The sequence below is a fragment of the Callionymus lyra genome, chromosome 2 (assembly GCF_982586985.1).
Source record: "Callionymus lyra chromosome 2, fCalLyr1.hap1.1, whole genome shotgun sequence".
Classification (NCBI taxonomy): Eukaryota; Metazoa; Chordata; class Actinopteri; order Syngnathiformes; family Callionymidae; genus Callionymus; species Callionymus lyra.
The window spans coordinates 37,071,574-37,083,645 of record NC_141819.1 but is presented as its reverse complement, the minus strand read 5'-3'; the positions used below and the strand labels follow the sequence as shown (position 1 = coordinate 37,083,645).

The following is a 12,072-nucleotide window of genomic DNA, read 5'->3' as shown; positions in this document are numbered from 1 at the left end:
CATCACTGATCTGATCCAGACTTACACCCCAGCTCGGGCTCTGAGGTCTGTGGATCAGAATCTACTGATGGACCTGAACATGTTACTCTTAAAATTCGGAACAATCTTCCTCTCCCTCTGTACTTGATGGATCTACTGACTCCTTCAAGCATCTTAAGACATTCTTATTCATAACTAAGTAAGTAAGTAATTTATATTTGTATAGCGCTTTTCCAGAGGGTCAAGAAAACACCAAGACAAACACAGGCTTTTTCCTAATTTTCTGAGACTCCATTGTCTTTTGTGCCTTTTAAAGTATATATTTTAGCTGTATATTGATTTTTTTTTAAGCGCTTTGTGACCCTGGTTTAAAAAGGCGCTTTAAAAAAAACCTTTACTTTACTTAATTCAAAGCTTGTTCATAAAAGTGGGTTTTAAATGTGTAATATCTATTTAAAATATATATATATTGCCAGCACTTGAAGAATGAAAGATATTAGTATTTTAAACACCAGAGATTAATTGATTTGTTTTACCATTTAAGAATAAGCAATACATACATTTGTAAATAAAACAAGTATAATATATCTTAATTTAGCTAAATATCTGGGTGTTTACACTTGAATGTGAGCTTTAAAAAACATTTTTTTTTACCTTCATATTAAAAAAGGAAAATCATTAAGGCTATATATTAATACACAAAATCAAACAGTAGAAATCAGGAAGAGAGACAATCAGATACACAACAAATTAATAAATACAAATAAAACATTTCATTTGTGGAAAAAGGTGAAATGATTGAATACAAAAAAGACTTCTGCAAAAGAAGGGTATAGACGCTCACCTTCTTCCTGACAGATGCCTTTGTATTTAACAATGTTCTTGTGGTAGAGATCCTTCAGGATGTCGATTTCTGTGGACAGGTTTTTGCTCTGATCGTCGCTCTGCTCGTCGCTGTCACTGTCGCCCCGCTCGGATTTGAGAGACTTGACGGCCACCAGCTCGCCCGTCTGATCCCCGCGAGGGTCGTAGCGACAGAGCTCCACCATCCCAAAGTGGCCCTGCGATAAGAAGGCGTTTGTTACAGATGAGCGGAGCATCGGCATCGTGAATTCAATAAAGGTGTGAAAGCAGAAGAACGTTTCTACTAGCAAAGGAACAATAGTGTCCCAGTATCACTCACTCGCTCCTCTACATGTCAGATTTTGGACCTGGACTGGATACTTTGTAACTTGTTGCATAATCGTGCAATTTTAAACTACTGACATTTTTCGAGGCAATACCAGCTTGAATACTAAGTAAACGCTAGTTAGGAAATTGCTTTTAAAGATGTTATATGTGAAAAAAAATAACAATGATTATTGTTCATATATTGATATTATCATTTATAAGGCGCACTGTTGTTTTTTTTTGAGTAAATCTAAGGATTTTAAGTGTGCCTTTTAGTCCAAGAAATACGGTAGATATTGTTAAAATATATTATTAAAATGTGTAAGTTATTTATTCTGTTTTTAATAATTTCATAACAAACATAATGAATTAAATGTATAATTTTAAACATAATGAAGATAACTTTTCTTAGACTCGCAAAGTTTCAGATGATTTTGCTTAAAAGCTAAGAAATGTCTTAAAGGGACAAAAGCTACTTTGGATTTTAAAGGTGTGACATTCATTACATAAACAGAAATTTTGACACCGCCGGTGAAGAGGAAGGAAATCCGTTAACATGATGGAATGATAAAAATAAAAAAAACCCTTCCTGTTCACACCTTGTTCATGTGGTTAATGTCCCTCAAAGAAGAGTTCATGCCAACATACATCTGAGTGAGATTACATCTAAAATAAAAGAGATCCACACACACTTCAAAGGGAGTAAACTGATATGTATCTGCAGGGTCATCATGTTTAGAGGAAAAAGAGGAGCTGCTCACCTTCCCCAACTCTGTGATCCTCACCAGGAATCTCTTCTCAAACAGGGTTGGGTCGACTTGCCCGCCCTGCTGTCGCGGAAAAGAAGGATCTGAGGGCAGAAAATAAAAATGTCATCTGTAATAAAATGGAAACAGAAGTGTCATATTTCAAACTCTACAAGTAATAAGGGTAATAAACAAACCTATTATTAAATTGTCAATTGATTATCTTAAACATGTTATGCAGTTTTATAGTCTGACCTCATTACGGCCGCATAAATAATGTAAAAGATTTGCCCAGGACTCTTTGAGAGAGCTGCACTTTGGCTCAGCTCTCTTTTTAACCAGTACTGAACGATACAAACTCATGAATGAATGTCCAGCTCTCAATCCTTCTTCCCCTCAAGACCCTAAGTTACTTGACGGAGCAAACGGGCAACATGCCATCATTAAAAAGCTGCTACGGTTGTTAGTTCAGTCTTGATATATTCAAATCTTATTCAGTCAATCTTCTCTCGATCACCACATTGTTCTTTTAAAGGCAGCGTGACACTGGTTGTCTGTGGCTTCACTAGAGCAGCAGATGCTCTACTTTAAGCCATGAGGCCCAGTAGAGGGAAAACGACAGTGATGATGAACCAGTTGAACTTCCTTTTCTTTTTTTTCCATCAGAGTGGAGTTAGAACTTTCTCTGTTGCAGAGCTTCAGTCATGACACATTGTAGATAATTGGTGGGCACTTGAGTCCATTTTGGTACTAACCAACTAAACTAGTTCATGAACTGAACCAGTTTATGTCACCAGTTTATGGCATTGATTCAAAATGTAGCTCGTCTTTCAACATTCAACAAAACACACGTCTTCAAACAATTAGCTTCTTTTTTATTTAGTAACCTTTACCTATTTTTAGAATAGAATAGAAAATGTTTATTCATCCCCAGAGGGGAAACACACTTTTACAACAGCACAGTTGAAAAAAATATAGTGCAAAGAAAATAAATAATAAAAGAGATAATAAAAATAAATAAATAAGACGATCTTAAAAATATACAAATTATTTATAATATTAGAAATTTAACACTATTAACAAAATAAAATAAAATAAAATAAAATAAAAACAAAAAATAAAATAAAACACACGAGAAGAAAAACGCACTACGGATTATATTAGTATGGAGGTCAAAATAAAGTCATGTGGATTTTGCATTTTATTTACATTAAACGTAAGTTAGATTGTATTCATTGAAATAGCATTTTAGTTTAAATGAATATCAGCTTCTCAGCTAACTTTCACCCTGAGCAGCTGGCATAGAAGATGATAAAAACCGTCAAAGAGAATGTGTCACTCATGGATAGGTTAGAGGGAAAGTTTGCAACAGTTAAAAATCGTTTTAAGTGCGTCTGCGTACATCGACTGTGGTGTCTTTGTTTGGCACCAGAACCAAAGTGTGGTTCAGTGATCTGGTGAGAAACATAACCGTCTGCAGGCTCACCAGTAACAACATTATCTCGTAAGAGTTGCTGTCAAGTGTTTGAGAAACACCTACTTTGGTCTTCCAGATTATCCAGGTCCCGAACGATAGCCCTGAAGAATCGCCTCTTTTTGGGGTCGTAGTTCATGCAGTGGGTCATCAGGTTAGCCAGCTCTTTGCACTCGGGAGTGGCAAGTTGGCACTCTCTTTGATAGAAGCATTCTTTCTGCTCAACAGAACACCACAGCAGTCATTTCAGAACCACCACCAAAAATATATCAGGTGTCCGGTCTACCTCTGTGAGCTTCTTGTCTTTGAGCGGGGCTTCTCCGTCATAGCAGATCTCCCACAGAGTGGTCCCGAAACCCCACTTGTCCGCTGCGATGCCCAGGGCGGCCACGTTCTTCACACACTCTGGCGCGATCCAGGGGATGCGATGCACGACCTCTGCGATAACAGAATTATGAATCATACAAAACTAGAAAAGCTTTCAACAAGTAAGGAGACGACTGGTCATTCAATTAATATATCATAAGCAATTAAATATTTCTACTCTTCTTTTATCAAATAATCTGTTAACGTTAGGCAACAACTGTGATTATTCGATTGAAACACTCTTGGACGGAGCTTTTTCAACCTGCAGCCTTTAAATTCACTATATAAATGTTGGTATGAAAGTGCAAACGTTTATATATTGACTAAAAGCTTATCAGATAAAAAACTTCTTCTTTTTTTAATTATTGGAATTAAAATACTTAACTCGTTCAAATATATTTAAAAAAGAAAAATTCCAGCTATCAATATCAATATCAATCATTTTATTATTCAATTATTTTTCAACTCTTCAATGAACAAAATATTGAATTCAACAGTTTTTACAAACCCTGAATTCAACTTTTTTGTCTTTCTATCAAATCTGTGCTAATTTTGCTTGTTGAAATTGAATAAAGTTGCTTATTTATGTTTGCCATTTTTACCAAGAACATGACCTATTAATAAGTAACTGAGTAAAGGTTATTTGTAAAGCGCCTTTCTAGACCAGGTAATACAACATACAACATGCCCTGAACATTAATGCAACTTTTTACTTCAGATTTTCATTGATTTTGTGGCCAAACTATATATTTTGTTTCTAAATGTAAATATTTGTAAATTGTTATTGTAACTGTTATGTACTACAGTTTAGTTATGTGACATCACCCAAACCCAGTCAGTAGTCTCACAATTCCACCAACATTCGTACCTACCACCTGGTAACACTTTCTATGATTTGAAAACGATCATCTTAATACTGTCAATCTCCATTTAAATGACAAACCTATAAATTCTTATCATTTTTCTGGCATTGCATGTTGTAAAAATGTGTGAATTGCATCTTGAAAAATTGGAAATGCCCCATCTAAGATGGAGAAGATGGTGTTCACTCTGGAATAGCAGGTCGTAAATAACATAGAAATGAAAATAGTTGGAACAGAGAAAGGAGAGGAAAAACGATTCGTAGGGTGGGGGTAGGGATTGCTGCTGGGAAGCAAACTCCTGGGGGGGGGGGTTCTCTGCACTATAACTCCTCGCGGCGCTCATATGGCAGCACATTGATGTGTAACAGGAACGCTGGTTAATCTGCAAAGTGCCACGGACAGAAGAAATGTTTAAGTGTTCTGGTAACAAGGCGGGAAGGAAGAGCATTTCCTGGGGGACGTTGGCGAGAAAACACTTCCAGTTTGTGCTGTGGCTCTGCTGATGCATCTGTGTATCATCAAGTGCATCATGTTCATGGCCGCAAATTCCTGTTCTAATGGGCACAGAAATATGACCCTGCTGCTGGAGGGACAAAACAAATGTCCTTGCAGGGCCATTTCTTTGATAAACAGACAAGAGGATTGAGCCTGTGCTGCTTGTTCAATGAAATTGTTTCAGTTAATTTTAACATGATGGATTTCTCCGTGAATATTTGGATGTTTTTGCTGCGATACAAGGTGACTGAAGAAGGATTTTTTTTTTAAGTTGCAGCTAAATCAACATCCACTCCCTTTAAAAGCAAAGTGTCTCAGCATTGTATCTCTCCACCTCATCTGTTATCTCTGAGCATCATCATCGTCTTACAATGTTTCAGCAACTAGTGTTCGGTGCATGCGTTGAGTTGAGTTTTTTCTACTATCACAGAAGGAAAGAAAAACTTATTTTAATGCAGTAAATATTGCTAATAGTGTAGATGTTATAATTTGGTGTTTTGGAGAACTGAGGTTCACTCGAGATTCATTTTGACGTTTGTTCTCCTCACACAAACCTTCGCTATTGAGCACTGTGATGGGAATTCCTGGGTCACTGAGCTTGATGAAGGGCCCTCCCTCCTCCTCCTCCAGGCCGGCGCGGGCCACCAGGATGTTCTTGGCGCAGACGAAGCCGTGAACCAACTTTTTGTCTTCCTACAGACAAACAAAACATCCAGGAATTAATAACTGAACACTGCCAAACAATAGGAACATTCTCTGTTTGTTAAATTAAAAATGCAATTAAAAGTAATCTGAATTTACAAGCTGCATAAAACTATAAGCTACACAAATGGAAAACAGCCCAAACTAAAAACAGTCAATTGTTACATAAAATCTGAAATACATCAAATAAATATAAATAAATCTACTTGTGCAACTTGTCGTCTGCAAATTCTAAAGTTTGCATTCTTACCAGGTAACTCAGGGCTGAAGCCAGTTGCTTGGCAACCTGGAACTTCCAGGGCGTGCTGAGCGGGCTCGGCTGTCTCCTCATGAACAAGTCCAAAGGTCCTAGTTGGACAAACTCTTCCACCATGATGTCTGAAGGACACACGCAGGGTTACACATCAAAGCAACCGTGAGAGGATGTTTACTCGTACAAACCAGACACTCACTCTGTGTGTGGACACACACGCCGTACAGGAGCACGATGTGTTTGTGCGACACTTGTCGCATCATGCTCGCCGTTTCAAAAAAGGCCTGTTGATGGAAAATGGTTGTAAAGGAGTTTAATTTTCTCTGTAATTACACATGAATAATACAGTAGGTACCAAAAAACAGACATGTAAAATGTCCATATAAGAGTTACTACATGGTATGAGAAATTTCATTATGAAAGTATGTATCATTTTTTAAATTGCATTCATTATACAAATCATTGAATGCAAATATTCATTAAAAAATAATGCGTCTCCACCACTTTATATTCTGATGGCAGTGATATACTTCCAGGTTATAGTAAGTATTTTGGACATAAACTGTTTTATTCTAAAATTTTAAAATGAAAAAAACAATAGCTTGTCTATTATAGTTTATCAAAAAGGGAAACCAATTCATTAGGTTAAAAAATATGTCAACTTTTTTAAACACAGTATAGTTTGGCATATTGGTAGCAAAGTCCATGCAGGCTTTGATCATGTCTATTTGATTCACCCAACTTCCACATTTGTTGAATACGTTTTTTCTACTCATGCAAAAAAAGAGACCTGAGCTAAAACTGTTGAAACTCACCAAGGAAATGTCTCTGTGTCCAGAATCCAACACTTTGAGTACCACATGGACTTCCTGGAAGGACGAGTAACCTGCATCCTCGTCCTCATTGCTTTTGATATTGAGAGTGCCGTAGAAGATGTTGGTCCGAGTCCCGACACCCAGATGCTGCTCCTGGTAACATATGACCAGTCGGAAAACTTGTGACTTAAATATCATTATCTGTGGTTGTAGATAACTGATAAGCCGTCTTTATCCCTTAAAGTTCTGAGAAATATCCTGACGTACCTTTTTGATTTGATCCTTGAGGATGCGATGGAAACTTAGATGCATGGGAGTCTCAGGAGCTGGAGCTCTTTCTTTAGTGACCACAAGTAGATTAGACACTTCTGAAACATGAAAACAAAACTCTATTAAAGCACCAGCGTAGAAAATAATATAAATCTTTCTCTTCTTTTTAAGTTGGGAAGGCATTTGGAAAATATAATGCAGGTAAAAAAGAGAAAACTAAAATATAATAAATCACAGTATTAATATGAATAATCTTATAATATTAATAAATAACAAATAAATTAACTGAAAAATAAGATAAGAGATGAATAAGTTAAATGTGCAAAATACAAATACATAATAACTATAATTATATATATATATATAAATAATTGGAGAACAACATGGGAAGCTTTATAAGGCAAAAAACAAACAAAGCAAAGTGTGTGGGTGTGGGTGTGTGACAACGAGTGTCTACCCGTAACCACATCATATGTTCGTGTGGGTGTTAAAGTTGTAACAAAAAAAATCAATGTGGTTTTGAAAAGAGGGGAATTGAATGGTTTTCTATTGTTGTATGCTCACAAAAAAAGTTAATATTAACCAGTTTAATTTGAATTTAAGGCACAATTTAAAATATAAATAGATGAAGAAAAACATTTTTAAAAATATGGTACCCCTGCCATGTATTTGGGGGTTTATTTTAATGTTTGGTGTCGTTTAATGCTCAATTTATGCTTCTTATGAAATATTCAATTTAAAAAGTATCTAATTTATTGCATTTGAAAATTACAAATCTAAGCATCAAAGTAAAATGTAATGTGCAGATCGTGCAAGTAGAAACAACAACAGATCTGGTCTAAACTCAACCAAAATAATCATCAAAACATTAACCTCTTCCTGCGAGAAGGAAACACGCACGAGTATGAGAGTGTTATTTTGCTCCGGAAACCCACATGTACAACTACCTTCCTTCCTGACACCATTTTGTGTGTGAGAACACTGATACTCTTGCCAAAAGAGAAGCCTCTTAAGTTAAAAAATACATCTAGACTAAAGAATAAAATGCCTGCAAATGTCCTCCAAGTGACCATGTGTTCACAAGTGTGATGTCACTCATTTGGTTCAATTCATACATTTAAAAAAAATGGATTAAACTCCAAGTTCTCAAAACAGCTAAGATATGATCAAAGAAAGAGGATGAAACATAATATATAGTGATTTATAAATACTAAAAATATAAAAATAAAAGTGGAAATGATGGGATAATAGAGAAAATACATGCAGGGACTACAAAGCCATGAGTAAATATCACTGCAATACTGCATTTCAACGATAAGTCTATGTTGCTATGTCAAAAGTGATTTGTAGCTATGATTGGCTGACGGAGCGACAAAGCATTATGAGAGCTGTCCAGGTCACCATTACTAAGAGGGTTGTTGAGAGGGATCGCGACTGAGAAAGTGGAACCCTGCAAAAGGGACGGTGACAGTGAACAGTGGTCTTACCTCTAGGTTGTGGGGGGCAACATCGTGTGAGTTGGAAATGAAGATCCTCTGTGCGAAGGTTCTGACTCCCCAGGTGGTCCAGGAGGTCCTTCAGGGTTTTCCGCACCATGTCGGTGCCATACAGTCGGAATCCATCGGCACCGACTTCAATTTGGAAGTTTTTATATTGTGGGATGGGTCGACGCTGACTTTTGTCGTACTGGAGGGGAGAGTACGAAAAGAGAGTGGATTGGATGTTACATTAAATACTAGAAGTATTACGGGGTGGTTAGAGCGACATTATGTGACATATCCCGCTATTGTAAGCACAGCTCCTCGAGGAGACAGAGTTTTAACTTCAGAAAGGAGGACAAAATTTGAACGAAAACATCTGTAGTCTTTCACTAACCGTTTCAGTAACAGATGTTTCCTGTTTTTCAACAATGGTAATTAAATCCCCAAATTGAATTAAGTGTATTTTCTCAAGTTGGTCAGTGCACATTTTTTAAAATGCAATTCTTTGTTTCTAAATATATTTTTATTTTTTTTATTTTTACTATCCAACAGTCACATGCTAATGTTATTAAAATGTCTTTTTCTAAATTAAAAAATCTCCCAGGCAGAAATAATAAATAGAAAAGATTATTTTTTTCGTTCTTTGTGGCCTGGTAACAGATATCTCATGGACCGGTACTGGTCCCCGGACACACTGGTCCCCAACCCCCATTCGGGATAACACTGTGCTATATTTCTGTACTGCTGTGTTTGGTTGGCTGGGCGGCAAAGCAAACACCTGATGGAGCTGCCCTAACTCTTAAAACCTTCACTGAGAAGTCTGGAGTATAGATGTTAATTTGAAGTACATTTGTTGATGCATATATACACAAACATCTTGACTCGTGTCATTCTTTACCTGACTGCAGACCACAGTGATGATGATATATTGGTACTCGGTGCAGCTCCAGCGCAAAATGTAAGTGCCCTCTTGGTTCCCTTCCTTGTGCAGCTTGTGGATCGCATACTCCGTACTGCGGGTGAAAAGGAACATAATCTTTCATGCAACTTGATTTGGTAATAAATCAAATGTAAATTCCAAGATCAATGCGAGTGGACAAAGGGTTTATTATGGAGGAGAGGAGAGGCGACCAAAAATGTTGGAGGTGGAGATAACAGGAAAAACAAGACGAGGAGCACTACCAAAGTGGTTGAAGGACATGAACAGGTGACTAGGGAGTATGGTGGAGATGGATAAAGGGTCTGAAAGAAATGACTTGAGAATAGATCTTAATCTGACCTGATTGGGCCGTGACAACCAATCTCGATATTTTGCACCACTGAAGCGGGCGCCACCTCCTTGCACAGGTAGTGATGAGCATCCACGGTCAGTCTGAAATAGCCGTCCACGAGCGCCGCAAAAGACAGAGCCTCTTCATGTGAAGCCAACTTTAGCTCCTATAAGGACAAGAAAATCGGTTTAGAGCTTGTCCTTCTGTCCTTCAGGGTCAAGCGGGAGGGACAGGAACAACAACAGGATATATTGTTTCTTGGAAACGTTGTTGCAGAGACATGCAATACACAAGATATTTGAAAATAAGTGGCAGCAAATCTGAGAAATCCATGCAAAGACAGAATCAATAACATTTTCTTATTACCATCCTCTTGTTGTCTTGTCTCTTGATGGTGACGTTTGCGTCCCGGATGACTGCATGTGTGATCTCATCGAAGTCGCAGAAGACCTGCCAACTGTTGTCCATCCCGGTTTGCTTGGATTTACTGTCCAGCTTGTTTTTCTTAGGTTTGCCTTTTTCTTTTGGAATGGGCAGCATCTGTTAGGAGCACAATAGCACCAAGAGTCAGGAGTTTTACTGTTGATAAATGAGATTTTTCTTTCTTTCTCACTGCTTGGCCATGACCTCTTTTATTGTCCACCCCTCATCCAAGCTTATACTGTGAGATGTTTATCACAGTATAAACTTTTCAGGGTTCAAACTTCTTAAGGAAAGTTTTTTATATTATCACTAAAATTAATTAAAGACCAACTTGACAAAAAAAACAAAAAAACTAAACAATTACATAAGTTTAGGGACAATTTTACCAACATTTTTACTTTTTTAATCCATTAAAAACTTTCCTTAACTCCGATCTGTGATGATATTGAAAAGGATTTTTTCCACATGGTTGAAAGCGGTACCAGGCAACAAGGCATGTGTATTTTAAGACCTTTTCAATATCATCACAGATGGGATTTAAGAAGGAGATTTAAAGTGCCTTGTTGCCTGTAAAAAATCCTTGGATTGCAAATTTCCATTGATTTTACACTTCCCATGTTGCCCAAAGAAAACATCTGAGGTTGCTACATGAACAACTGCTATGAAATATTAAAAAATAAATAATGTTGTCGACTTTTGAAATATTTATTTAGAACATTTTAATGCCAATAAGGTGTTATTTTTAGATTCATAAATGTAGGATTCTATTCCTGTTTCGACTGTAAACTTTCTGCTGTGACAACTCTCACATTTTCCATGTTGGGGTGAATATCGTTTAGTATTATAGCTCGCTGCCAGAGAAGTGTGAATGACGATTATTCAGCTTTCTACTAACTCTGTTGTCACTAGGAAAAATAGCTAGTGAGTCATGTAATCCAGGAGCCAGCGTGTTATGGGTGAGATGTATGTAATAATCAGTTTGCATCTTAAACTGTGTTATTTTGGCTTTCACTTACAGTGGAAGGCTTTTTCCGCCAGGAAATGCCGTCGATACCAGAGACCAGGACCTGCATGTCTCCACTTGTATCCAGATTGAGGCCCTGGTACTGGTGGTAGCAGTCTATAAAGAGTGAGAAAAATGCATTATATCAAAACCACAAGTCGTAATCTGCCCAATTAGGCTTCTTTAGAAATAATGTTTTGTTGCCTTCTTTGAACACAGATGAATTATGAGCAGATTAAATGTTATGGAAGTGCTTTTCATTATTCCAAATCAGTGAAAATCATAAAGGACATCGTGAGGCTGACTTATTGAAGGAACGAATGACTAATTCAAATAGAAATTCTTAAAGAAGAATAAGAATCACAGACATCTTCGAAGAACACACACAAAAAATGTAAAGAAGGAAAGTAATAACAAAACCACAAATAATTATTAACAATGCATGTTATTTATCACATGAAGGGAAATGTTGTAAGAGGACCAGGGGGTTGCCATCTATAATTTAAATAACGGACACATGCAGAGATTGATATAATTAGTCTCCTCTGCTATAGTCAACTTTATCTTTTATCGTTTCATCTAGTTCTGAAATCTGGTTTTGCAGTTTTGGAACTAATGAACAAAACAGCATCTTCTGAGGTGATATTAACATGTAATAACATGAAAAAAACTTTTTGAATCATGGTGTAGATCCAGCAGACCCTTTGGTTCTGAGGTAAACGGTAGTAACCAGAACAAAAAAATGATGAGTCTTAATTTAA

General features: G+C 36.9%; 1 protein-coding gene across 1 annotated transcript in view; it reads right to left on the bottom strand.

Moving 5' to 3' along the window:
- The window catches only part of jak1 (Janus kinase 1), a 28,492-nt gene that overhangs the window by 3,871 nt on the left and 12,549 nt on the right, over positions 1-12,072 (bottom strand). The window contains exons 7-20 of the mRNA XM_087784966.1: positions 11,325-11,428; positions 10,252-10,425; positions 9,894-10,051; positions 9,513-9,627; positions 8,621-8,819; positions 7,131-7,231; positions 6,864-7,016; positions 6,248-6,332; positions 6,046-6,173; positions 5,648-5,786; positions 3,656-3,807; positions 3,436-3,586; positions 1,911-1,999; positions 824-1,040 (exon numbers count right to left, since the gene is read on the bottom strand). Coding sequence (XP_087641092.1) covers positions 824-1,040; positions 1,911-1,999; positions 3,436-3,586; positions 3,656-3,807; positions 5,648-5,786; positions 6,046-6,173; positions 6,248-6,332; positions 6,864-7,016; positions 7,131-7,231; positions 8,621-8,819; positions 9,513-9,627; positions 9,894-10,051; positions 10,252-10,425; positions 11,325-11,428 — 1,965 coding nt within the window. The remainder of the gene's footprint in view (positions 1-823; positions 1,041-1,910; positions 2,000-3,435; positions 3,587-3,655; positions 3,808-5,647; positions 5,787-6,045; positions 6,174-6,247; positions 6,333-6,863; positions 7,017-7,130; positions 7,232-8,620; positions 8,820-9,512; positions 9,628-9,893; positions 10,052-10,251; positions 10,426-11,324; positions 11,429-12,072) is intronic.